The following is a 21,231-nucleotide window of genomic DNA, read 5'->3' as shown; positions in this document are numbered from 1 at the left end:
AATAATCATCATTGAACAACATTTTTGTACCAAGCATTGTGTTCAATTCTTTTTATACTCATTTACTCCTTAGAATAAATAGCCCAACGTGAGTTTCTCTCCATTTTATAGATGAAGAAAACTGAGGCTTGGAGAACTGAGTCAACCCATTTCAGACTACACAGCTAGTAAGGGGGAAGGACTGAGATTCAGAGCCTTTGCTTTTGCTGTCTTCCCATCCTGCTTCTACAGAGTCAAAAGAAATTCACTTGTCTCTTCCAGCTTTGGCATCATCACCTTTTACTCTCATTTGGCCCTCTGTTTTTATAAGGCTACAGGAACACACACCCATTATTGCAACCCCTACATTATGCCGAGTACAACCACAAGCACAAACTTGGGTGGCAACCACACAAAACCACACCAGAATGCTTCTGGTGATCTTCACACAGCCCATTGCATTTTCCCCCTTGCCCCGCCTGTGGTGTGCTCATCTCCTTTCTCCAGTTCAGGTGTCACCTCCTCCAGGAAGCCTTCTCTGATACTCCCCTCATCTCTAGTGCCCAGTCCTCCTGGTATCTCCCAAAATGTCCTGCATGCATTGCTCTTATTACTTATTATTATCTAGTTAGGTGTCCATCTCCCACATTAGACTGTGAGCTCTCTGAGGTCGGGGCTACATCTGGCTTCTCAGCTAGACTATGACTACTCTGGGGATTGAGACTGTATCCTCATTCTATTTGTAACTTCATTGCTGTGTATAAACTAGCACAGAGTAGGGACTCAGTTAAGTCTATTGATTGGATCAAAAAGATTACCAAAAAGGACTTTAAAACATGATAAAAGTGTGGCTAATGGAGGGGTTCTTCAATTCAGAGAAAAGAAGGATAATAAAAACATAGTAAAAAGGATAATATAAAAGGAGGTACTTAGTAATGTTCCCTGTGGCATTTGAATTCTTCAAATGTTTTGACTACACAGAAACAACATGATTCAATTCTTTGCAATTAGTCACTATGATGATTTTAGTAATTGCATAATTCACACATATCCTATATCTTAAGTGACATCAGTGGTTTCCCAGTTAAAATTTGGGGAAAAAACTATCAAATGTAAGTCTTCCTTAAAGATTTACTGACAGCAGTAAACTGTGTCTTCCATCTTGTACTAAAGTACAGATCTTAATTATAAATCATTTTCATATTCCAGGGCATATGTTAATTTATGTCAAACAAATCATCGCTTATGATTCACTTTGTTCTTGTTTTTGTTATGGTTCACTCTTTACTGTTGTTGTTATTTTAGCTGCTCAGCATCCAAAATCCCTTCCTCCAATAATACGCTCCATTGTGCTTTGGGGGTATGTCCTATCTTTATAGTCTTGGTATACAAGCGGCTTAGCTAGAGAGATAGCACCTCAGATTTTCTGACCCAGGGCAGCCAGGTGGGTGGACACATGCGCTAGGCACCCAGCTAAGGCTTAGCCAACCGGACGTTCTTGAGACTTTGAGTTTGAAGATGAGCAGGACGGTGGGAGGTCTTTCCTTGTCACGGAAGCCTTGGTATGCTGACCCATGTGCTCTGCTCTATGACTTGTCCAGGCCTCCCAGAGCTGCCTTGGTATCTAATTTTCTAGTTATTTTCCAAGCCTGGATCTCCAAACTCCCATTGATTTTGGGAGCCTGGTATTCTTTGGATGAATCATCTTTACCTAAAAAGCCAGTCAATTTTTGTTGCTTAAAACTGAAAATGCTGTCTGAGACATCAGGTAAAAGCTTTCTCCATTTAGGACATATGTTTACATGTAGATTAGCAAAAAAAAAAAAAAAAAAAATTGTATTCTTGTTTTGTGGTTAATAGGCATTATTGTTCTCTAAGAATTATTTTGAGATTCATTTTTCTGAAAATTATAGGAATGTATAAGTAAAACTGTGTGATGGGTTTCTCCATTTTGAATGAATAGTTTTTGTTGACATTCTATAATCTACATTCATTTTTAGAAAATCTAGCACCTGGTTCTAAGTTAGGGAGTAAATCTTATCTAATATTAAACCTAATGGTGGCCTTTTGTGTATTGGGGGAAGAGGTGAGGTAATGAGCACATTTTCACAGGTTTCTCACCTATGAAACTTCATCTCTCTCTAGCCTTTGTACATCATCCGTCTATTCAAGTTGTATTTACTGTTTAGATAGTTTCCATGATTCCTGATTTTTCCAACATTATCATTCAAATATATGGTTTTTTTTTTAATTTATAAAAGTTCTTCTGATACTTACTTATGGGCTTATATTTTTCTAATGTTGACGTGTTTCCACGATTCACCATGGAAATATTAATACTATTCTGACGATTAAAAACATGAAAATATATCCAAAGCAAATGACATTGTGGTTGAAATGCACAGCTGTGAATACATCTGCTCGACTAAATTTAGAGAAACGATTAGGTTCTTTTCCCTTAAGGCATTGCTTTGTTATCGCGCATCCATCAGACATATCAACATGGCTAGTACATTTTCAAAAACTTTTTCAAGTCTGTCCTGAAGTGAAATTCTCATATAAAATGATTTATAGTCAAGTTCAAAGGTAAGTATTAGATCTCTTCCTTTGACAGATATTTGGAAAGAAAAGAAACTATTAGGAAATGTTTTTGGAGGAGAAGAAAATCTATTTCCAGTGTCTACAGTAATACATCCTCTGGAAAACGAGGACGTTGGGTTTCTTGTTTCGTAAGTGTTGAGTTTGGCATTTCATTCTCACAGAGGGGCGTCCCTTCTTCCTTAGGGATTTTAGATAGGTGCAGGTTCTCAGGGGCACGACATACACATCGAATGAATTCAGCATTTCAGGGTAAAAGCCGATATTAGAGAAAAATTGCATTTATTAGGTCGTAGCTTTTTGTTTTTTTAAAGAAACTAAGAATGCAAAAGTCGAATGATCAATAAAAATAGTCTGTGTCCCTGGGGTGCCCAGGGGCTGGCTCTCGGGGGCAATAGCATTCAAATGAAGATGCGCAGTATGTCTGACGCGCGAAGAGATCTGACTCCTGAGCACAGGCACCGTGAGCTCATCTGATAGGAGAATCTGCAGCTGGACGTTGAATTTTTCCATATACTAGAATTAATAGAATATTTATCACAACTGGGATTAATGTGCAGGCACAAGATATTTTAGTCAATCTGAAAAAACCCCAAATCCTTCCAAACTGAAGAGAGAGAGAGCACAAGCGGGGGGAAGGCAGAGGCAGAGGGAGAAGCAGGCTCTCTGCTAAGCAAGGACCCCGGGACCATGACCTGAACCAAAGTCAGACACTTAACTGACTGAGCCACCCAGGCACCCCGGAGTTCTACATTTTCATCTGTAAGTAAAAGCTAGGTGTAATGGATGAGATTAATTTAATGCACGGATACCTGTTTCTAATACTACCAAGTTTTGACAGTGTCACATATTTACTGTATGTTGTCCTTTATCTCTTCATTTATTTAGTTGTTCTGCCCCTCAACTAGATTGAAAGCCTTGGAGGACAGGAGACTGCATCTTATACATCTTTTTATCTCCAAGTTTTAGATTCATGCCTTGCACATAGCAGGTCCTCAATAAATGTTCGATGCCAGTGGCAGGTTGCTGTATGATAGACAATTTGAATTCCCTAAGGCAAGTGCGTCCTACTTTTTTCAATCAAAGATATCTTCTAAGGGGATGGGGCAGCGAATACTCTGACGTACTATGTGCAACCAGGTACAGGCTAAGTACTGTGACAAAGGCACTCAAAATGCCTTAAAAGAAAAGGCTAGTTCTCTCTTGCAACAGTTTTGGAGGGTTTGTGGCCCTTTTTGAGATGTCATCTGGGGACCCAGGCTGGCATCATCTTGAGTGTGGGGCTTCCATATCTAGATCCGAGATTCATCCATGTTATTGGGTTTATTAGTAGTCCATTCCTTTTTAGAGCTGAATAATATTCCTTTGTATGAATACATCCTGGTTCTATCAATGCTATTTGACAACTCTAAAAATAGAGAGGCTCTAACAACTAGAAGATATGTTTTTGCTTGCCTGGATGAGATAAACAGGACTATTTTAGCTTTCATTCCATTTTATTTAACAAACTTTAAGTGAGTGCTTCTAGAGGCCATATATTATGCTAGTTATGAGAATAAAAAGCTATGTAAATCTCTGGCTTTTCCCCCAACTTACAGATTCCCCTGAATGAGAAAAAGTTGTGTTGTCCCAGTTGGATGGAAAGCATATGATTTTAAACAGCCAGCTTAAGTACTCGCTCCAATGCTGTCAAAATTTGGAGCATCAAAGGATCCAGATGCCAGTAAATAATCCTACAGATCTCTTGTAAGGAATCTCCAGGCCATTTTCCATCTCAAAGCTTTGCTCCAGGTTACAGGCTCGTAGCCTTACAAAACATACCAGTCTGAGAGTCAGGTCCCTCAGGTTCTGGTTCTGCTACTGGATTGCTATGCAGCCTTGCACAACACAGAGAACATGCACTTCCTGCAAAGCAAGACACAAGATCCTAAAGAGCCCTCTGAGCAAGGGACTCGAATACCCCAAGTGAAGCTGGACCCCACAAACCAAGGGGACTGGCTGGACTCCTCACCCAGCGTCTAGGGATGTCCTTCCTGACGCCAAACCCATTTATTTTAGGGTGAAATTGGACCTCTGGTTTTAGTGTGGTCAAAGGGACTTCCCTCCTTGGTGTGAATCTAGAAGTCAAAAGGCAAAATAGTTTTCATTTTAAAAGCCTTGAAATTTTCTTACTGAGATGTTCTTGTTCAAGTGATACTAGAGGAACCTCGGTTGGTAGAATGGACCAAGGGGTGAAGCTTTGGGAGCACTGGGCCTCTCCGGGGGTGGGGATGGGGGTGGGGGTGCGGGGTGAGGGGAGTGGTCAGAGGCCATCCAGCCTTTGGGGGACACCGGAAAGGTAAGTCACCGCGCCTCGCTCCCTGGAGAACTACATTTCCCTAAAGGCCGTGCGGCACACAGCAAGTTGAGGAGGAATGACGTGCTCAGACCCAGCCCATTTACTTCCATCGTGCCTAAGACACACCACCCTGATTGGAGGGCTCTGTCGCTATGCATCCTGGGACTTGTAGTACAGCGTGTTCATGCTCCAAGCTCCTTTGTGATTCGCGGTGCCGACTCTGCGCTCCAGGCGCGCCCTCGCGAGGCGGATCCAAATCGCGTGCGTGTGCGCCGCGCTCTTAGGGCCGACCGGCGCCCCCCGCGGGGCGGGGCCGTAGTTTCCGCGCCGACACCGCCTTCCTGCCCCGCCCTTCGCCGTACCCGGCCCGCCCCTCCTTCCTGGAGCCATAGTTGAAGCGGCGGCGGAGGCAGCGGCGGCAGCCCGGCGGGGGGCGGCGAGTGGCCCGCGCGCCACACGCACCAACCCAGACAGTATGTAGTGATTAGCGCAGGGCAGGCGCCTCCTGCCCCGCCGGCGGGTCCCGGGTTCCCCGCAGCGGGATGTTCTCCCGAAGGAGCCACGGAGATGTGAAGAAGTCCCCCCAGAAGGTGCTGGACCCCAAGAAGGACGTGCTGACGCGCTTGAAGCACCTGCGGGCGCCGCTGGGTGAGGAGCGCTCTGGGGCGCCCGGCTCGGGGGCACCTGCCCGGACGTGGGCCGGACGAGGGTCGGGCCTGGGATGCGGACGGTATGGGGGTGGGGTGCGGTGGGGGTGGCGTGAGACCCTACTTTCCCGGCCCAGCATTGTTCCACGACAGTGGGCACTCTGGCCCTGGGGCTTTGCCCTGTCGCCCAGAGTGTAAACTTACCCCGGATTCACGCCGGGTCACCTCGAGGCCGGCCGAGCCTTGACTCTCTCCCCTCCCCACCAAACCTGCACTCCAGGTGCTCCTGGGCCACACACGCACACGCACACACTGAACTGTCACCTCCCCTCTCGTTTTTTAACTTTAATTTTTGACTCTGACGCCCTAAGTGACTGAGTCTCCAAGTGTTCCCACAACAGACTTAATTGAACTGTCATCTCTTTTGTGGGCCCCCTGTCCTTAAATTTTATTTTTACTTTTGAGTCGGAGTTTTCAAATACACTGAGCCTCGGAGCGCTCCCAGGATAAATTTAATTTAGCTGTCATCTCTCTTCCTATGCTCCTCTTTTTATTTTTATTTTTATTTTGGGTCTGGCTGCTTGGGTTTCTTCGTGTCCTTGGTGTGACGTGGGCTCCTCCTGTCGGAGGAAGGGGTGGCTTTCCTGGGTTCAAGGAGGCGGCTGCTTCTTTATTGCCAGGATGGCAGTGATAGTTATTTGCCTTCTTTCGTTTTTATGGACTGCGGGGTGGAGGTTCTGTGGAGCCCAGGGGGGCCCGCTGTTGACCTGAGATGAAGCTCATCCTTGTGGCTGTGAAGTGTCCACGAGGCTTCCTGTCACCTGCTGCATGTGATCTCTGCCTTGCTGAGCTGTGTTTTGTTTTCTATTTTCTTCCCTACTTAGCCTTAACTTTTGTGAAGGACCAAACACCTGTGCTGTCTGTAGTGTTTTGAGGGGCTGAGAGAAGGACACCTTGTTTCTTCTAGATGTCTTTTTTATTCTTAAAATGAGGAAAAAGCATCTGATTTAGGACACGTAGTCTTAATGTGTCTGTCACTTGAAGAAATATGACATAAAAGAATTCATTTTATATGTGAGAATTTTAAATAAAGATCTTGCTCATGAGATTGAAAGTTGCCAATTATTTCTATTTGTACCCTGCGAAGTACCTCTGAGGAACACACACACACACACACACACACACACACACACACACGGTTTTGCCAAGTTATTCACAGTCTCGGATTCCTTGAGATTTACACTATCTTGTTCAGTTTGGAATGAAATGTAAATTAATTACTTACTGTTAAGAGGGATTAGTTTTAGTTTTCAAGACTTTTGAAAGTGAAGTGTGGTGTCCTTGGTAAACTGCAGCGTCTCCTCCCTGTAGTAAAATCTCATGCACACACAGGTTGCGTTGTGCAGAGTTCTTAGTAGTGACTGATTAACACCTACTGCAGGGACATTTTTGATAGAGGAAAGTTGAACAGTATTTTAAAGCATTTGATGCTCTGGGACTTTTTCTGTGCTAGAGAATTCAAACTTTTGTCCTCGGTCTGCAGGATTAAGTTCGCTCCATTTTGTAAAGGCAGAATCAATTAAACTTAGATCAGTTTGGCTTCTTAGAGATGCACAGTACATTGTTACCATTCTGCGAAAGTAGTTCGTTTTCAAGGCTCTGTAATTGTGGTTTCACTTTAAGGTGCAGTATCTTATTTTGAGGAACTTTCTTTTTTAATTTCATTGAGCTCATTATGACTTCAGTTTTGTACCATAGAGAGGTTCTTTGATATTAGGTTGTTTTTTGTGGATGCATTTGTTTGTGGAATGACCCAGTGTACTTTATTTTTGCAATCTTTATCCGTAGGGACTACGTTTTTGTCAATGTGTCTGAAGAATTCTAGTCATGTCTAACGTAAACTAACGCTAACAACTGTGGTGTAAAGACTTTAAACAGTTCGTTAAGGTCCTAGTTCCTGACATGTAATATACACTATTTATTTGCTACTTAAAAGTCTATGTAGAAAAAATGGCCTCCTGATCTGAAAGACAGGAATTAGCCAAGATCAAGAAAACTATTTGAAGGAAATGAATGGACATTATTGTTGTATTTTTATTTGCATATTTATGTAATACTCTTGCTTTTCACCTGTTTCGTCTTCAAGCGATAATAAAGATGTTCTTTTTTACATACAAAGATGATACCATTGATCTGGATTTGCAGCCTGTGGCTGCATCACTTTGGCTGGTTACTTAGCCTGTCTTTGAACCTCGGTTTCTTTACACTGTCAAATGGGTATGATAATGTCTACCTTGTAAAGGTTATTCCAAGTATAATGTATAAACTACTTCAGCTTTCAGCAGGCATGTAAAGTTTCCTCTGCCATTGCTTGCATCGCATCATTAATAGGATAGGACAAATTTTGATAGGTACTTTCCCACACCACCCTTTATATTTTGATAATTGCTATGAATTTGTTCTCTCTTTATAGACATTAGTCTGTGTTTAAGACAATCGGCTGAGAGATACACATTCATGGTAATGGCTCCAGTTAGAACTTGCTTAGCTACTTTAATCTGGCTACATATTGTAGATTGGCCTGAAATTATTAACTTTATTTGACAAGGAGGGAGACTGAGGCACAGACAGACCTTACATGGGGCCAAGCTATGGACTAAATGGCCTATATGTATTGTGTTAATTACAGGTAGAACAAAGAGCTATTAGGTCCCCTGACTTCCATTTCTCCCTGCATAGTTGAAATCATCAATGGAAGAGTAAATGAGTAAATAAAACAAACCAGAAACCAAAAAAAATTCTGTGCATTGCTATCTTGCTCCAGCAAAGATTACATGCTTAATTAAAAGTTGGGTACCCACTACAAATCCCCATATAGAAATGGTATTGATGTAGCAAGAAGAATTGATGTAATAGTAAGCATATAGTATGGTATGTAATTAGATAGTGGCTTATATGTTGGACTCCATTATAGGGTTTCAAGGGGTCAAAAAAGATAATTAAGAATGGCACAAACAGAAGGGCGTCTTGAAGGAGTTTTACTCGTGCTGGTCCCTGAAGGATGGCTAGACTACTGAGCCACATGTGTAACTTACAATTTTTTAGTAGCCCCATTTAAAAAAGTAAAAAGAAACAGGTGAAATTAATTTTAATACATTTTATTTAATCCTGCAGATCTAATCTGTATCATATTAACAGGTAATCAATACAGGATATTAATATATTTTACGTTCTGTTTTTCATGCCAAGTCTTTGAAATCCAGTGTGTTTTGTACACTTATAGCACGTCTCATTTCAAACTAGCTGCTTTTTAAGAGCTCAGTATCTGTATGTGGCTAGTGGCTGCACACTGGACAGAGCAAAGTTAGAATTTGGGAGGGGCAGCAGGAAGACAGTTCGGGCAAGGGGAGATGGGAGCTGGTAGTGGAAATACACGTGGCAACGATGTAGAAAGGTGAGGAACACCAGGCTGCTCCTCCTCCAGTCCAGTGAGGGAGTCACAAGGTGATGTTGGTCATGAGATGCAGTGCGAGAATTCTTGCCCTGAGGGTGTTCACAGTGTCCGATGCGTGACTGGAGTGCTATGTAGGCCAGGGGTAGGGGCAGGAGAATGAGTTGGACTGGGGGATCTTGGTGGGGGGAGAGGAGTGGTGGCCGGACGGGCAGAAGCTGAGGCAGTTTGGGGGCCAGATCAGAAAAGGTCTCGTTTGTCCGAGTTGGAAGCTTGTATCTTACCTTGCAGGTGAGAGGGCCCGCTTGAAGAACTCTTAGTAGGTCAAATGATAAGATTTGAGAGCTGCCTGCCTGTTAGCAAGGCCAGGAAATTGGATTGGGGGGTGACGGGACAGGTGACACTGCTGGCAGCAAGGGAAGAGACAAATGACGAAGGTCTGAACTAAGATGCTCCATGAATGGAGGGGGGGTGCGATTTCAAAGGACCAATGCAGCAGGAGCTAGTGGTTGCCTAAGTGAAATAATGAAAGAGGTTTGTAGAAGCCAGGCGAGGAGTGATCAGTCTGAAGGAGAAGAGATCTGGGATAAGAGGCCATAGTCCAGGCAAATCAAGTGACATCGGGCTTGGGCCAAATATTTGGAGACACAGAAGAGAGAACAGTTTCTCACAAATACTCTCTCTATATTGACAGAGTAAAATGGAACATTTTGGTATATTTCCTTTAAAGCATCTGCTGCTTTAGGTAGGGACAAGTTCAATTACAATTTTAAATGTTGCCATTTAAACTTATTTTATTATTAGCATGTTCCTCTCATTTTTATTAATTGCAAACATTTGTCGAAATTGTGTACCGTAAGTTAGCTTACCCTTTCCTGGATTGTTAAATTGTTTCCTTCCTTTCTCTCTTTCTTTTGTACTTTTTTCTCTGATATGAATAATACCACTCAAAACATCTTGGGAAGCAGCTTTTTCTATATTTTGTGTTATTTCCTTAGGACAGATTCCACTGAAGTCAAATTGCTGGGTTTGAACGTGTTTCTGACTTGATTCACTGTGCTCTTCCCTAAGTGTTGCTCCCAATGAACCTGCTAGCAGCAAGGATTGAGACGACCATTTCCACTGTAGTCCGAGTGGCAATAAACACATTCGTGTAATTTGATAATTGGCGGTAGGCATTTTGGAGAACGGGAGTGTCAGGGAGAGGGCCAGAGGAGTTAGGAGGAGATCCTGGCTAATGATAGGGGAAGGTGAATTTGGTGTTAGGGGTGTTGAGTTTGAGAAAAGGGCAAGATCCAAGTGGACACGTCTAGGAGGTTGTTGGACATGGGGTGTGGAACTTAATAAAAGGATAGAAAGCTGTGGTATGGTTGTTTATTGTCATCATGGTTCCATCAAATCTTCCCACAACCTCTGATGCAGGTCGTGTTCCTACCCTCAACCTGTAGATGAGAAACTGAGGCCCAGCGAGCGTAACTACTTGGCTGTGAGCACCCAGTCGGGAAGTGGCAGAGCTGGGATTCCTGATTATAAAGCCCATGTTATGCCTCTGCTAGTTATCTGACTCAAAAGTATATTTATATATCAGAAAATATATTTACCCACCACAGTGAATGTTAATATGTAAACAAAAGCCCTAGAGTTTTTGCATGTCTCCCAAAAATGTTGCTTTGACTTGTGCTGCTCTCTTCCTGGTCTGTTTTACTAGATTCTTCTAGGGAGACTTGAAGCTATATTCGATTTCAGCATGGCAGAAGATAAAAAGACTCCTTTTGTGTTTTGCTGTTCATTGGCCTCTCTGTGCCCTTGGCGGGCCTAGCAGGTGGTAAAATATTTGCATGGACGTTAGTGCCAAAGGACCTTGTACAACCAGAGCAGAGCCCGAGGTGTCATTTCAGGCTCCTCAGCCAGTCTTATTTTGTCTCTCTCATTCAGCCTTGTTTGAAGCAAAGTCATTTTGCCATAAGGCTCCCTTTGCTAATTTTTCATCAATTACTGACATTTTATATCTGTAGCTTCTAAGATGTAAGATGGACTTTGGACACAGATATGTGTATCACACATACACCAATCCCTGCCTCGAGGGCTCGGGGATGTCTGGAGTTCTGAAGAGAGAAGGGTGAACCTCCAGTCGAGCTCAGATGGTTTGTTTGGGACAACTGAAAATGGTTGACTTGCTCCTTTTATTCTGGGAAAACAGCTAATTGATCGGCCCAGAATATTTTGACGTAAACTTTTGTAATTTGTATTTTTATTTTGTTTGTAAGTGCTTTACTTGCAGTTGGGCATAAATACTTTTACTGGCTGTTTAGAGTACTGATCTTTCCATAGATAAAACTGTAGAGAATTGTTTATTTAAAAAACGGACTCTCAAAATAGCAAATTGATTCAATTTAAGTTTTTAAATTATGCTTTAAAGGAGGAATATGTTATTGTACTGTAAAATTAATAATCTATAAATGTGGTAGACAACTATGCTGTCTTTGGATTTTAAAAAAGTTTCAGTTCCACAGACATTTTTTTCAAGAGTGTATGAGTGAGTGCGTGTGTGTGTCTGTGTCTGTCTGTCTGTTTGCTCAGGAGGGCTGTGTGTTCAGAGATGAATAAGGCAGAAGCCCGGGACCTCTGGTTTAATAGGAGAGGTAGACACAGAAGCAACTACATTTCCCATGAAGGTGTTAGTGCCTCGGTGGAGCGGGTGAAACCGTAGAGGTGGCCACACGCACGGTGCAGAGGAGGCACAGCAAAGAGGCCTCTTGGAGAGTCGCCAGTGCTTCTTCCTGAGGCAGATGAGGTCTGAGGTGGGTTTGGAATGACGAATATGGGGTTTTCCCAGTGGACAAGTCGGGGATGAAGGGACTGCAGAGAGAGGAACTTGTGTGAAGGTCATGGTGTGGCCACCATGGAGTTACGTGTATAAAATGACTTTTATCCTGTGGTGTGTGTAGATGTTGGGAACCGGGAAGATGTAGGTAGAGAATAGGAGCCAAATCTGATGTGTCCCCTTGGTGAGTGGCCCGAGAGTGTCAGACTCCCTGATTTTGAAACATGGGTCCCGGGAAAGTGAGAGCTTCCTTCCTTTTGGATTGCAAACCCTGAGGGTGTAGCACGGGCTGCCAGCGTTCATCTTTCCCCAGAGTAGAGGGAACCCACCACAAATCGAATTCATAATCAGAGGGAAGTGGGGCAGAGAGATGGAGGGTGAGACGAGCGCACTGGACCTGTGTGAGCTGAGAGGTTCCCCATGTCTGTGCCATCTCCACCCCTGAGCGTCTCGGTCGGCAGGTGCCAGTAACACCCTGTTTTTGCTTTAGTTAGCTTGAGTCCTATTTCTGGGTCATGGGATGGAAAGAATACAGATTAATATGCCTGAAAGAGAGGGGGGAAATCCCAGATCAAGGATGGGTGGGTGGGTGCATACGTGTGGATATGCTTTTCATATTTTTTAAGAGCTGAGCAAATTTCAGTGTATATATACGTAGAAGAAGGAACTAATAAAAGAGCAAAATTGAAGAAACAGTGCAGAGAAAGGGAATACAAATGGAGAAAGGCGGGGTCTTCAGTGGGATCAAGAGTGTGGGACAGGAGATCAGGCTTGACAAGAGGGACACTGCTTCCTCTAAGGCCACTTGGAGGAGTTAAGAATGGGGTCCTAGATGTGGAGAGAGTTCTCACACCATGGCTTGTGTTTTCTCTGCGAAGGTAAGAGGTAGAGTCAACCAACTACTGAGCCAGTTTTCTTGCTGGTGAGGTGATAGGAACTGAGGATGTCTTGTTCCCTCTCCTGTGCCATGCATCCCCTCATAAATGCATTTAACTTATGCATTCAGTACTGGGCCAGAAGCCGGGGAATGTATATATATAAAACGAGGACAGTTCAGGTAGTGCACATATTGTCTGGCCTTCTGCACAGTGACCATGTATCGCAGAGTGCAGCAGGTGGGCCCAGGGAAGTGCTGTGTTCTCAGTGGTCTTCTTTCTTTCGTGTCTCTCAACTATGGGGCCATCTGTCCTACTGGGTGTGGCTCTAGTGGTTAGGGGTAATTTTGATCTTCTCCATTTTTGCCGTGAATGCGGTTTAACCTCACGTAAGATGTGCTTTTGCAAAATGTTTTCTAATATTCTCATTGGATCAATATGCTGCCTTAAGCTACCAGTTCAGAAAGGACTTACCTTTTGGATTCTTAGTCAGGCTTTGTTTCTGACTTAGTTCTGAATGCCCATTTCAAGTTTTTAACTGTGATTTTTACAAAAGAGATATTTCATAACCATTTTTATGTCTTTTATATTTTTTTAGAAACTGAAACCACATCTGAGAGATATTTTAAAAGTAGTTGTAATTTTTAACAGTAAATACGTAATTTCGCTATTGCAACCACGGTTTAGCTTAAAAGATAAGGAGCCCTTTGATGTTGTCTTGTGTTTGACTTTAAGTGATGGCACATATTCACTGAACTTCAACCATGGTTTGAAGGACACATAGGTACTAGTGACATTGCCTGTGCCCAAGCGTGGGAGCCGTGAGAATGTGCCACTCAGGTCTCTGCTGTGGGGATCATGACTGACTAATAGCTCCAGCTGCTGCTCTCTGATTCACCAGCAAAGCTTAGCCAAAGCTAGGCGTCTCTCGGGTTACTTGCACTTACTGAGCAAGCAGGAGTACTAATGTGGTCCACTCATGCAAGAGCCACATGCCTCTGAAGGGTGACTTTGGCTTGAGGACTCCGCATGGGTGTGGTCAAGACCTTCTCAGGACTGAGTTGGAGTCTGAGACTCTTCCTCCCCAACCCTCCTTCCATCCCCCTCTCCTTCGCTGGGGGTCAGACCTGCACTGTGGTTGAATCCTCTCCCGGCCTTCTCAGGTCTCTCCCCTTTCCCTTCACAGGCAGTTCCCCCAGTAAGTCTCCTACATGTGTAATCCTGTCTTGGTGTCTACTTCTCCGGGAGCCCAAAGTGACACACCGTCCCTTTCCCAGAAGGTGTTGCCCATCCTACCATCTAAAACCCTTCCGGGAGACAGCACGAGCACACTCCATCTTCCACATAAACTCGATCTATCCCTCCGCCCTGAAGTGCTGTTTCCTCAGAATTCCCACAGCATTTGGAATTTTGCGTTTGGCGTTGATGGCCTTTGGCTTTGTGTCTGCAGGATATCACCTACTAGTTGATAAATACACTGAGAACATGAAGAGCTTCTTGTTCATCTTGATTCCTTTTGGTAACATACTTCCTTATTTGTAATCGTAGTAATTAGCATTTAATCAGCACTCTCCAGGTGCCAAACACTGCCAGAAATACTTTTACATGGATTAACTCATGTAATCCTCCCAAATGGGATCGGTAATATTATTATCCTCATTTTACAGATGAGACACAGAGAGGATAAGAATCTTGTTCAAGGTTATGCAGCTGGTAAGTGACAGAGTCAGGACTTGAACCCAGGCAGCTGGCTCCAGAGTTCCCTTGTTCATTTAGCAGTTATTTTTTATCCAGACAGAATATGTGCCAGGGGCTATACACAGTGTTGGGGATGCCAGAACTTGCAATCCAAGTCTAGAATAAATAACTATTAAAAAAGCAAACAAACCCAAAATGTGATTTCCAAATAGACGGATGTAAGTCTGTGGGGGAGTAACAGCCACCTGATGTTTTGAAAATTTTCTAAAAGCTTTCCTGCACCAAAGATTGTTTTCACAAGCCAGATGTTCCCGTCATTAAAGTAGTGATTTGAGACCGAGAATTAAGGCCTCTTGAAGGAGCCCCCTAACCTTCTCCCTTGTGTACGTGCACTCATTATCAGACCCACCCTCTGATCCCAAGGGGAACAGCTGTGAGAAAGGACTATTTGTGTGGACAAAAGGGAGAAGAGGTTGGGAAAAGAGGTCTGGGGAGAGGGGCAGCCGGACCAGAGGGCTGTGGGTAAGGATAGCCTTGGGTGAGGCTTCTTTTATGGAAACAAAATTGCAGAGACACTATTGTAAAAATTTAAATATACAGAAACCGAAACTGAGTCACTGTCCCCCCAAAAGGACTGGTTATGAGTAGTAAAAATTCTTTCAATGAGATCTTTGATAGTGTTTTTAAGACAGCATGGAAGAGAGGGGAACAGATGACCTATGTTGCTTCGTTACAACTTTTTAAAGGGATTAACGTGTTTTATTTATGTCTGGTCATATTTCTGGAACAAACAGTGTAGACCTCTATTTTCCATGGACTTCATATCTGATAAGATAAGGATGTGTTTGGGTTAGTTCGGCTGATGTAGTAGAACTTATGCTGAACTTCGGGTAGAAGTAAAATATCACCTCGTGTGTGTGTGTGTGTGTGTGTGTGTGTGTGTGTGTCAGGTTGCAGCTATTTGTTTTGGAAAGAATGGTTCCATTCCTCTCTTTCTGCTCCTTAAATAAATATGTACCCAAACAGACACATCATTTTAACTGAAGTAAGTAAATAACGAACTGGAAAAATATTTGAAATTTATGGGAGAGGATGTAGTTATAACCTCAGTACATAGAGAGCTCCTACATATTAATAGGAGAAATTAGAACAGATGTTTAAAATATACATATATATGTCACAAATGAAGAAATGACAAGAACCAATGTTTTAAATGTCACTTCAGTTATCTAGGATATATAAACTTACAAATAAAAAAGCATCTACCGATGATTTTAGCAAAGTTGCTGTTTCTTCCCTTAATCATTCCTCCTGGTTATCTGTATTTGCTTTCCAATACACCTTTGATAGGACTCTGATTTGGTATGATCTCTCTGGAAAGTAATTTGTTGGTATGTGCCAATGGTCTTAAAAAATGTACATATCATTTGACTTAATTTCCTTTTGTAGGAAATGATGATAGGTTTACTTAAAGGCGATTAAGAAATGCATTGCAGCATTGTTTTCACGTTTAAAATTTTGTTTATTGAGGTACATTTCACATACTATAAAATTAATAATTTTCAAGTGAACAATTCAGTGGCATTCAGAACATTTGCAGTGCTGTGTAATCACCACACCTCTGTCTAGGTCCAGAGCAGTTTTATCACTCCAACAGAAAACCCTGTACCCATTAAGCAGTCTCTCATTCCCTCCTCCCTCCAGCCCCTGGCAAGCAGCTCTGTGTGTTTAACCAGCTGAGTTTTTTTTTTTTTTTCCTCCTAAAAATCATTCTGCTCCACCAGGGTGATAGTACAATAGATCCTTGAACAACGGGTTTGAACTGCATGGGTCGACTTCTATGTGGATTTTTTTTTTTTTTTTGATAATAACAGTACAGGACTGTAAATGTATTTTATCTTCCTTATGATTTTCTTAATAACCTTTTCTTTTCTCTAGCTTACTTTATTGTAAGAATACAGCATATCATGTGCATATTACATACATACAAAATATGTGTTAATTGTATATGTTATTGGTGAGGCTTCTGGTCAACAGTAGGCTGTTATGAGTTAAGTTTTGGGGGAGTCAAAAGTTGCATGGAGGGAGTAGACAGCCCCAATCCTTGCATTGTTCAAGGGTCAGCTGTATATGTTGAGCATATTTATATGAGTGAGGACTCTTGGTTGCAAGTGGCAGAAACTCTAACTTAAAAGGGGGGGATTTAATGATACACACAACTACTGTAGGGGAACATTTAGCTTTAAGTACATATGACTGTTGATAGGGATGTAAGTGGAGTCCAGGACACTCACCCATTCTCACCTCCACTCTCTTTTTTGACCTCCCTCTTGGTGAAAAATACTCTATGTCCATTTGTTTCCTTTATGTGGTTTTCCTTCGTTCTCAGGCTGACTCTTCCAGGTGCAGGAGAGATGGTCCCTGAAAGCTAGTGACCCTTGAGAAGAGTGTGGCTTCTCTAGGGCCCCAGGTCCTGAGACCATGCTGATTGGCTTTACTTGGGTCATGGGCCCATTCCCGTGGGAGATGGGGTACTCTGCTTGGCCGGCCTGGATATCATTTGCCCCGTTCCTAGAAACGGAATCTCATTCTGGCTCGTATATTTCTGAGAAAGTGGTTCTGGAAAGGCATTCTGATACATTCCCACACAAAATAGTACTGCTCATATCTCTGCTTATGCCCATGTATATATCACAAGGGCATTGACTTTTGTGTTGATAATCCTCGGGCATTGAGAAAACTTTACATGACGTTTTATAAGTTCTACTTAAGACTGTGGGAATTATATTTGAGGATTTATCTAATTTGAGGGGAGTAAGGGTTTTCCTTGTAATAAATGAATTTGCCACTCTTTGAATTCTATCTGTGTTAGTATACATTGTTTTTAAAGTCATCCCACAGGTAGATACTGAGGATTTGCTGTGTGCCAAATAAATCTCCAGTTTAATGAGCTTTTCATTCATTCGGGCAGATGGACAATAAATAACAAGTAAATGTATAATTTCAGGTAATAATTATAGAAAAATGAAGCTTGATAGGGGTGTGTGTACGTGGTCTAGGCAGCAGGGTCAGGGAAGGCCTCTCTGAAGAGGGGTTAGAGTCAAGATCGGGTTAAGCAGGGAATAGCTTGGTGATTATTTATGGGAGTAGTGTTCCAAACAGAGGGAACAGTAAGTGCAAAGGCTCTGAGTCATAAATAGGCTTGAGAATCTAATGGAAGTCAGTAGAGTTGGAGGAGTTGTGGGTGGGAGAGGAAAGGGTAGGACCAGGTGGGGCTTGTAGGTCTCATTGAGGATTTGGGATTTTCCTCTAACTAAGGTGAGATGGGGAGCCCAGGGGAGGACAAGCCAGGGAGTGACTTGAGTTGAACTTCAGGACCTTTCTTTGTAAAGCCTTTCTTTTCTTTTGGCTTACTTTATAAAAAGTGTGATCCTTTGCCCCAATACTGAGCAGGGACTGGAGACAGAAAAGGGAAGAGGTAAGAGAAAGAAGTGGTGCTGGAGAAGCGAAATGAGTAGCTGTGGAAGCCGTGGCAGAAGCAGGTTTTGCAGAAGGTGGGCACATGTGGCCCGTGTCTGTCCTTATTGTGGCAGCAAGCAGTGATGAGAAGACAGGCTGGGAACACCACAGGCCATGGGACAGGAAAGCTAGACTGCTGTGGGGCCATGTAGAGGGACCCACACAGCAGCCCAAGCTTGTAACAGTATGGAGGTGGACTTGCTGTGTTACCCCAAATTTCAGGAAGAGGCAAGAAGCAGATATATTAGAGAGTACCCCTGGGATCGCTGGGTGGCTCAGCTGGTTAAGCGTCTGACTCTTGATTTCAGCTCAGGTCATGATCTCAGGATTGTGAGATTGAGCCCCGCTAGAGCTCTGTGCTGGGCTCCTGCATAAGATTCTCTCTCTCAGTCTCCCTCTGCTCCTGCTCTCCACCGCCCCCCTCCCCGGTATGCACACAGTTTCTCTTTGTCTTAAAAAAAAAAAAAAAGTACCCCTGATTTTGACAAAACATGGAGATAGATCTGCCAGTTGCCAGAAAAGAATGAGCACAGGAAAATGTTGATTGGTCAGGGTCATATTAATTTATCTATATCATGATTGCAAAGAGAAGCCAGTGGTTGGCTCAATTTCAGGAACCGACCAAATTAGGGCCCCATTTGTACTTTATATTGTATTTCTTAATGGAAAGACCTGAGGGAGTCTTGATCTCTGGCTCAGTGTAACTTGAAAAGATATGATTTTTATCTCTTATATACCTGTGTAAAATATTCCTTGAAAAATCAAGCCAATAATGTCACTCTGCACAGTCTGTTCTGTATTTAGGTGACAGGATAGTGTAGCCTGGGGAGCTAGACTGGGTTTGGCTCCTGGCGCTGTTCTCCCAGCTGTTGCTCCTTGGTCAAGTGACTTCACCTCTCTCTGACTCAGCTTTCTCCTGTCAGCCTCAAACAGGTTAACACGTATCCTGGGATTTCAGGACAGAGTATGGCACATAATATGTGCTCAGTAAATATTAGCTGCCGTCATCACCTTCTTATTTGTTTTATGTAGTCTATTTTGGAAATCCTTACATGTTAGCACGCTTATTTCTACCTCAGTCTTATTTATAAAAAAATCTTTCTTTTACTTGAGTAGAGTTGACACACAGTATCACGTTAGTTTCCAATGTACAACGTAGTGATTGGCTCGTCACAAGCGTAGCTGCCATCTGTCACCGTACAGCACTATTACAGTAGCACTGACTGTATTCAATATGCTGTGCCTTTCATCCCTGTGACGTGTTCATTCCATAACTGGAAGCCTGTACTACACTCCCCGTCACCCATTTCACCCATCCCTCTACCCCCTTTCTTCTTACAACCATCAGTTCGTTCTCTGTATTTGTAGGTTTGATTCTGCTTTTTGTTTGCTTGCTTATTCACTTGTTTTGTTTTTTTTAGGTTACACATGTGAGTGAAATCATACAGCAGTTGTCTTTCTCTGACTTATTTCGCTTAGCATAATACCGTCTAGGTACTTCCATGCTGTTATAAATATCAAGATCTCGTACTTTTTTATGGTATGGAGTAATATACCCTCGTACGTATGTACCACTTCTTCTTCTGTTGATGGACACTTGGGCTGCTTCCATGTCTCAGCTATTTTAGTAATGCTGCCGTGGGCATAGGGATGCATATATGCTTTCAGAATGTTGAGTCTGGTTCATAAACTGCCACAACAGTTGTGGGAACTCTGGAGGGGAGCCAGGTTCGGGAGGTAGGAGGATGAGTGCAGCTTTGGGCAGTCTGAGTTGTGGTGCCCGTGGGACACCCAGATGTGGGTTCTGGCTGGGCAGTAAAAATGTAGGAATGGGAGCATGGGAGAAGAGAGGTGCAATCATGCTGTTGCCAAGGGATGTGTTCTTCATAGAGAGAGTGACAGTTAAGGATTTGGGGTAACTGCTTCTTTTATTGGAAAGATAAAGGAGTAGTGTGTGGAGCTGGGAAGGGGCTTCGATGCCAGGAAAGCAGTTTGTCACAGAAAGCCAGAAAAGAGCGAATTTCAAGGAATGAAATGTCGGCAACGTTTAAGAATGCAAAAGTTGTGGGGCAGCTGGATTAGGAAGTGGTAGTGCATCAAGGAGCTTGTCACTGAGCACTGAAAGAAAAATCTAGGTGAGTGGGGGGATCCTAAGCCAGACAGAGATGGAGTGAGTGGGGGTGAGACTGGAGGCTACACACAAGAATACCCTTTTAGAAAGTGTGATGGTGAAGACAGGGGACTGTAACTCAAGGCGTAGCGTGGTCAGGGGAGGGTTTTACAGGCTGCATTTACTGTTTGCAGGCTGACTAAAGGGAGATAACTGATGGTGCACGATGGTGGGGGATGTGGGCTGCTGTAGGGTCAGGTATACAGAAGAGGATGCAGAGAGGAATGTATGGGTGTCCTGACTGCTTCTGCAGAACCTAAGGCAGACGTCAGGCATGGAGGGGAAAGAACGTGGTGCGAGGCGCTGTGGTGGTCTCGGACACAGACCAGATGGTTCAGAGTCTGACAGAATGCTCCAGCTTCTAGACGGTCATCAAGTCAAATACAGGCACGTGCCCAAGGATGCCAACAAGGGGTTTTGTTTTTTGTTTTTCAATGAATTGCTCAGTTTTTTCCCCTGTGAGTTATAAATTGACGTAAATCTTGAGCTTAAATTTTTTCCAAATTGGTAGAAAATTCAAATAGGAAACAATCTGACTTTTATCCTGTTTCCTAGTTTTGCTCCACTTAACTTTTTTTCACAGGTGTGTGGAGGGAAAAAGTGTGATATTATGGGTAATCAAAATAGCAAAGAAAGATATTAGAATCCCTTTTTTAAAAAAAAGCCTTAAGCCAAAAAACCCCATTTGAAAGCTCCTCTGTCCCTCCTTCTTTCCCCTTTTGCTCTTTCTGTCCTTTTAGAAAAAAATGTAGTTGTTCAAGAGTGTATCAGTTAGTTTGTGCTGCATAACGGATTGCATTACAAACCATCCCAAAGCTAAGTGCCGTAATAAAACAACCAGTCATTTTGCTTACAATTTTCTGGGTTTCTTGGGCAGTTCTGGTTTAGGCTTGCACATGCCTCTCACATCGGCTGGTGGTAGATGGCCTCGTTTACGTGTCTTGTGGTTGGCACGCTGTTGACCAGGGCACTCCATGCTTGCAGGCTATCTTGAGCTCCTTACGATGTTGGCCATAGGGTTCCAAGCTTAGCTGGTGCATGAGGTTTTTCAAACTCGTGCTTGCTTCACGTTTGTTAATGTCACATTGACCAGAACAAGTTCCGTGCCTCTCTGATGCAAATAGAGAAATAG

At 43.1% G+C, this 21,231-nt stretch overlaps 1 protein-coding gene across 9 annotated transcripts in view; it reads left to right on the top strand.

Moving 5' to 3' along the window:
• The first annotated feature begins 4,876 nt into the window (after positions 1-4,876).
• LOC113250117 (ral GTPase-activating protein subunit alpha-1-like) overlaps positions 4,877-21,231 on the top strand; it is a 252,384-nt gene continuing 236,029 nt past the window's right edge. The window contains exon 1 of one of the 9 annotated variants that reach the window (XR_008959468.1): positions 4,877-5,563. Coding sequence is in view for 1 of the 9 variants with exons in the window: in XM_057312825.1 (XP_057168808.1) it covers positions 5,458-5,563 (106 nt within the window). In the remaining 8 variants the exon portion in view is untranslated. The remainder of the gene's footprint in view (positions 5,564-21,231) is intronic. The other 8 variants (XR_008959467.1, XR_008959474.1, XR_008959473.1 and 5 more) reach the window with 8 other exon arrangements.

This window comes from Ursus arctos, unplaced genomic scaffold (assembly GCF_023065955.2).
Source record: "Ursus arctos isolate Adak ecotype North America unplaced genomic scaffold, UrsArc2.0 scaffold_16, whole genome shotgun sequence".
Classification (NCBI taxonomy): Eukaryota; Metazoa; Chordata; class Mammalia; order Carnivora; family Ursidae; genus Ursus; species Ursus arctos.
This window is presented reverse-complemented; position numbering and strand designations above follow the sequence as displayed.